Below are 4,380 nucleotides of genomic sequence, written 5' to 3'. Positions count from 1 at the left end.
TGCTCACAGGCTTTTAAGACCCCAGATGCTACTGACCAAGGTAGAATGTAGAACATTGTCTTTATAAACTGTGTTATGCCAATTGAGCTAGATGTGCCCCGAAACCATGATCCCCACAGCCCTCCGCCCAGCAATTCAGTTCCTCAGGGAGTTTGGATGTGCCTATGGATCTTCCATGACTTTTTCTTATACAAGTTGTGCTGGCTTCCCCAGTCATTCTTCCTAATTTTAGATCCCCAGCACTGGTAGATGTAGGGATTTGGGTCAGAAAATGGATCCCCCAGATTGGGAGAGATGTAAGAGGGAGGTCTGAGTGACTAAAAGTAGCAAGAATGATGAAATAATCTTACTTAGAATTTGAGAAATGGGGAATCCATAATCCCATTATTTTTTTCCATTGTTTATGCTTCCATATGTTTTGGTAAATACCTTGTAGAGGAATAGTTGTGTTGAGGGTAGGGTGTATGTTTGACTTCATGAGAAACTGCTGCAGCTTTTCCAAAGAGATTATAACATTTTACAATCCCACCAGCAGTATATGAGTTCCATATCAAAATTCTCATCAAAACTGGTATTGTCAGTCTTTTTCTTTTTTTTTTTTTAATGCCATTCTGGTAGGTGTGCAGTGGTATCTCATTGAGGGTTTTTTTTTTAAATTGTGGTGGAATATAGATAATAAAACATTTGCCATTTCAACCATTTTTACATGTACAGTTCAGTGACATTAATTATGTTCACCATCACCACTATCCATTTCCAAATTTTTTCATCACCCTTAACAGAAACCTAGTGCCTCTTAAGCAATATAGTCTTTTTTTGGTAAGTTTTATTGAGATTTATGTTCCATACAATTCACCCATTTGAAGTGTACAATTCAATAGTTTTTCAGTATATTCACAGAGTTGTGCAACCATAACCACAATAAAATTTAGCACATTTTCATCATCCTGAAAAGAAACCCCATACCCACTAGTCTCTCCCCAGTCCCTCCACCCTACCCACTCTACCCCCAGACTCTGGGAAGCACTAATCTACTTTCTGTCTCTATGGATTTGCCTGTTCTGGACATTTGATATATATGGTCCTTTGTGGCTGGCTTCTTTCACTTAGCACAGTGTTTTCAAGGTTCATCCATGTTGTAGCATGTATCAGTACTTCATTCTTTTTCATGGCTGAATAACATTTTATTTATCCATTGATGGACATTTGGGTTGTTTTCACTTCTTGGCTATTATGAATAATGCTGCTATAAAAGTTTGTACAAATTTCTGTGTGGGCATATATTTGCAATTCGTTTATATACTTAGAAGCAGAATTTCTGGGTCATATGGTAGCTCTATGTTTAAACTTTTTAGGAACTGCCAGACTGTTGTCCAAAGTGGCTGCACCCTTTTATATTCCCAGCAACATATGAGGGTTCCAATTTCTCTATGTTTTTGCCGGCAAGTGTCATTGTCTGTCTTTTTGATGATAGCCATCCTAGTGGGTGTGAAGTGGTATCTCATTGTGGTTTAATCCCATTATTCTTACACAACAATTGTTCCTGTTTTTCTTTTTGACTTTTTCATTTTTGTCCATATCCCACGCATCTTTACATAGGTGTCTCCTGTTTTTGTTTTTCTGTCTTAGCTTAATTGCTTATATGTTTTTTGATGCTGCACGAATACTCACAGGGATCATTGTGATGCTATATGATGCTCTTGTGAAGTGGATGCCCAGGGATCTTTAAGATAAGAGATGTCTTAGATGTGGGGTGGAGAAGGTTTGTGGTGTCCTAGGGAAACGAGCACCTCTCTGCATCCACAGGCTATTGCTACTATAAGCTCCAGTTTGCCTTTTCCTTGGACAGACTAGGCTGTTTCACCAAATGCCGGAAGCCATGCAGGTGAGTGTCCCTTCTCCCAGGTCATAAGTTGGGCAGCTGGCTGCTTGGCTGGGTGGAATACAGGGAACCTAGCTAAGTGTTTGAGTAGGAGAGCCCTACCCTGTATCACTGAGCACCTTTCTCCATCTCCAGTGTGACCAGCTACCAGCTTTCTGCTGGTTACTCACGGTGGCCCTCAGTGACATCCCAGGTAAAGTGGGAAAGGGAGAGATATGGGAATATGTGTGAGTGTGTGTGTGTAATGCTGTGGTCCTCTCTGGGCATATGTGTGTAGGGTATGTTTGACCCCACTCCCTAACCCCATAAGTCTAAAGAATATAAGATTGACCTCGCTGATGCCCCCTTTCTTTCTCAGGAATGGGTCTACCAGATGCTATCCCGACAGAACAATTACACTATCAACAACAAAAGGTCAGTCCTAGCCTGGTCCCACCCTTGAAAGCAATCCTTGGGAGGGAATAGATCAAGGAAGAGGAATTAATACACTTGATTGGACGAAGGTGTTTGTGAGGATCTGAGAAGTTAATCCTCTGTCATTTTTTCCCACCCTCTCCTCGACTCCAAAGAAATGGAGTTGCTAAACTCAACATCTTCTTTAAGGAGCTGAAGTATAAAACCAACTCTGAGTCTCCTTCTGTCACGGTATGTCCTGCCTCACTGAGCCTGTGATTCTCTTAGGGATCTGAGCAGGGTGGCTGTCAGAAAACAAGGGTTGCCTCTGGGGTGCCAGAAGGGTTTGAGCCTCTAAGGTAGGGGACCAAGGAAAGGTACAAGGGGTCAAGTGTGAGGTTGAGATGGTTGGAAGAAGGGGAGCTGGGGGTGGGGGTGAGGTTTCTGGGGTGGTGGGAGGGATGGGGATGCCAGATGATGGAGAGAACGCCCTTGAGACATGTCTCAGTTTCAGCTGTCCTGAACTGTGGCCCCAACTGGACTGATGGCACCAACCAGAAGCTATGTGCTCCCAAGGGAGAGGAGCAGAAGCAAGGGGCCCAGGGGGCTACTGAGAGACCGAGTAGGGTGGGCAGAGTCCTAGGAATAGATGACAATGTCTTGGTTAGGGGTAGGGGGCTGTGGGGCTGGAGTGCAGCCTCTCTGCCCCAGTGGTCAGTGTGCCTCTACCCCCTTACAGATGGTCACCCTCTTGTCCAACTTGGGCAGCCAGTGGAGCTTGTGGTTCGGCTCTTCAGTACTGTCTGTGGTGGAGATGGCCGAGTTCATCTTTGACCTCCTAGTCATCACATTCCTGATGCTGCTCCGGAGGTTCCGAAGCCGATACTGGTCTCCAGGCCGAGGGAACAGGGGTGCCCAGGAGGTGGCATCCACTCCACCTTCCTCCCTTCCCTCCCGTTTCTATCCCTACCCCACATCCCCCTCCCTGTCTCAGCCTGGTCCTGCTGCCTCCCTAGCCTTGACAGCCCCTCCACCTGCCTATGCCACCCTAGGCCCCCGCCCATCTCCATTAGGCTCGGCAGAGCCCAGCTCCTCTGCTTGTACTGCAGGGGAGCTCTGAGGGAGCAGGAGTGTCCCCCAACCCAGGCAGGTGCTTCCCTTGGTGGGAGGGGGCCACCCTTGGCAGGATGAAAGGGTGTTTTGGGCTTCCTCTCAGAGCTGCCCAATTGCCTTTTGTGTGGGGAGGGAAACAGGATAGGTAAGGAGCTCAGAAAGTTGCCCTAGAGAACAGGGTTCAATGAAGTGGCCCAGAATTGCCCCAGCTCCTGCCCTGTTCCCTCTGCCCCTGTCTCTAGAGCACTTTGATTTCCCCACCGAAGTGCAGCAAGTCTCCTTTTCCCTTGGATCAGCCAAGTCAAACTTGGAGATTTGGCAAGGAACTTTCCTAGGCAACGACTGACGGCCAGAACAAAACACAAACAAGGGCACACAAAGGCATGCACAGGTTTCCTACCCGAAGACGACTGAAGCCAGCTCCGGACTGGCCTGGCCACACTGCTTTCCTGTGACAACAGACAGCTGCTCCTCTTGTTGAACTTGGGTGGGGAACCCCACCCAAAAGCCCCCTTAATTTATTCTTGGGCAATTCCCCTCCCCGATTCCCCAGGGCAGGGGCTGGAGCAGACCAATGCAGTGATGGCTTGGCCATTCCCAGTCGGCCCTAGGACTTGTCCAGCCTCATCTACCCTATGCCCCCATGGAGCTGCAGTCCTGTGCCTCTGCCTGGTGTCCTTCACACCTCAGCACATTTGCTTAAGCTATTTCCTCAGCCTGGAAGTTTCTCCAACCTTCTGATAGTGAACTCCTACACATCCCTTAGGACCTTGCTCAGATGCCAGCACTTCTGTGAAAACTGCTCCATCTTGCCTTCCCTAGAATCGATCACTTCCCTCTCCCCTGGGCTCCCATGGCATACTGTACCATATATTGGAGTGCTGATGTTGAATTATACTTTCTTGTATACCAGACTAGGAATGAGCTCCCTGTGGTTGGGGACTGAGTCTTGCTCATATATGTATGCTCAGGGCGTAGCCCAATATCCCACT

At 47.3% G+C, this 4,380-nt stretch overlaps 1 protein-coding gene across 1 annotated transcript in view; it reads left to right on the top strand.

Annotated features, from left to right (window-relative positions):
• SCNN1A (sodium channel epithelial 1 subunit alpha) overlaps window positions 1-3,395 on the top strand; it is a 32,183-nt gene extending 28,788 nt beyond the window's left edge. The window contains exons 9-13 of the mRNA XM_004387261.2: window positions 1,807-1,885; window positions 2,018-2,075; window positions 2,241-2,296; window positions 2,452-2,527; window positions 3,015-3,395. Of these exons, the coding sequence (XP_004387318.1) occupies window positions 1,807-1,885; window positions 2,018-2,075; window positions 2,241-2,296; window positions 2,452-2,527; window positions 3,015-3,395 (650 nt within the window). The remainder of the gene's footprint in view (window positions 1-1,806; window positions 1,886-2,017; window positions 2,076-2,240; window positions 2,297-2,451; window positions 2,528-3,014) is intronic.
• Window positions 3,396-4,380: the final 985 nt, after the last annotated feature.

This window comes from Trichechus manatus, unplaced genomic scaffold (genome assembly GCF_000243295.1).
Source record: "Trichechus manatus latirostris isolate Lorelei unplaced genomic scaffold, TriManLat1.0 scaffold00182, whole genome shotgun sequence".
NCBI lineage: Eukaryota > Metazoa > Chordata > Mammalia > Sirenia > Trichechidae > Trichechus > Trichechus manatus.
The sequence above is the reverse complement of the archived record's forward strand: the minus strand, read 5'-3'. Positions and strand labels throughout refer to the sequence as shown.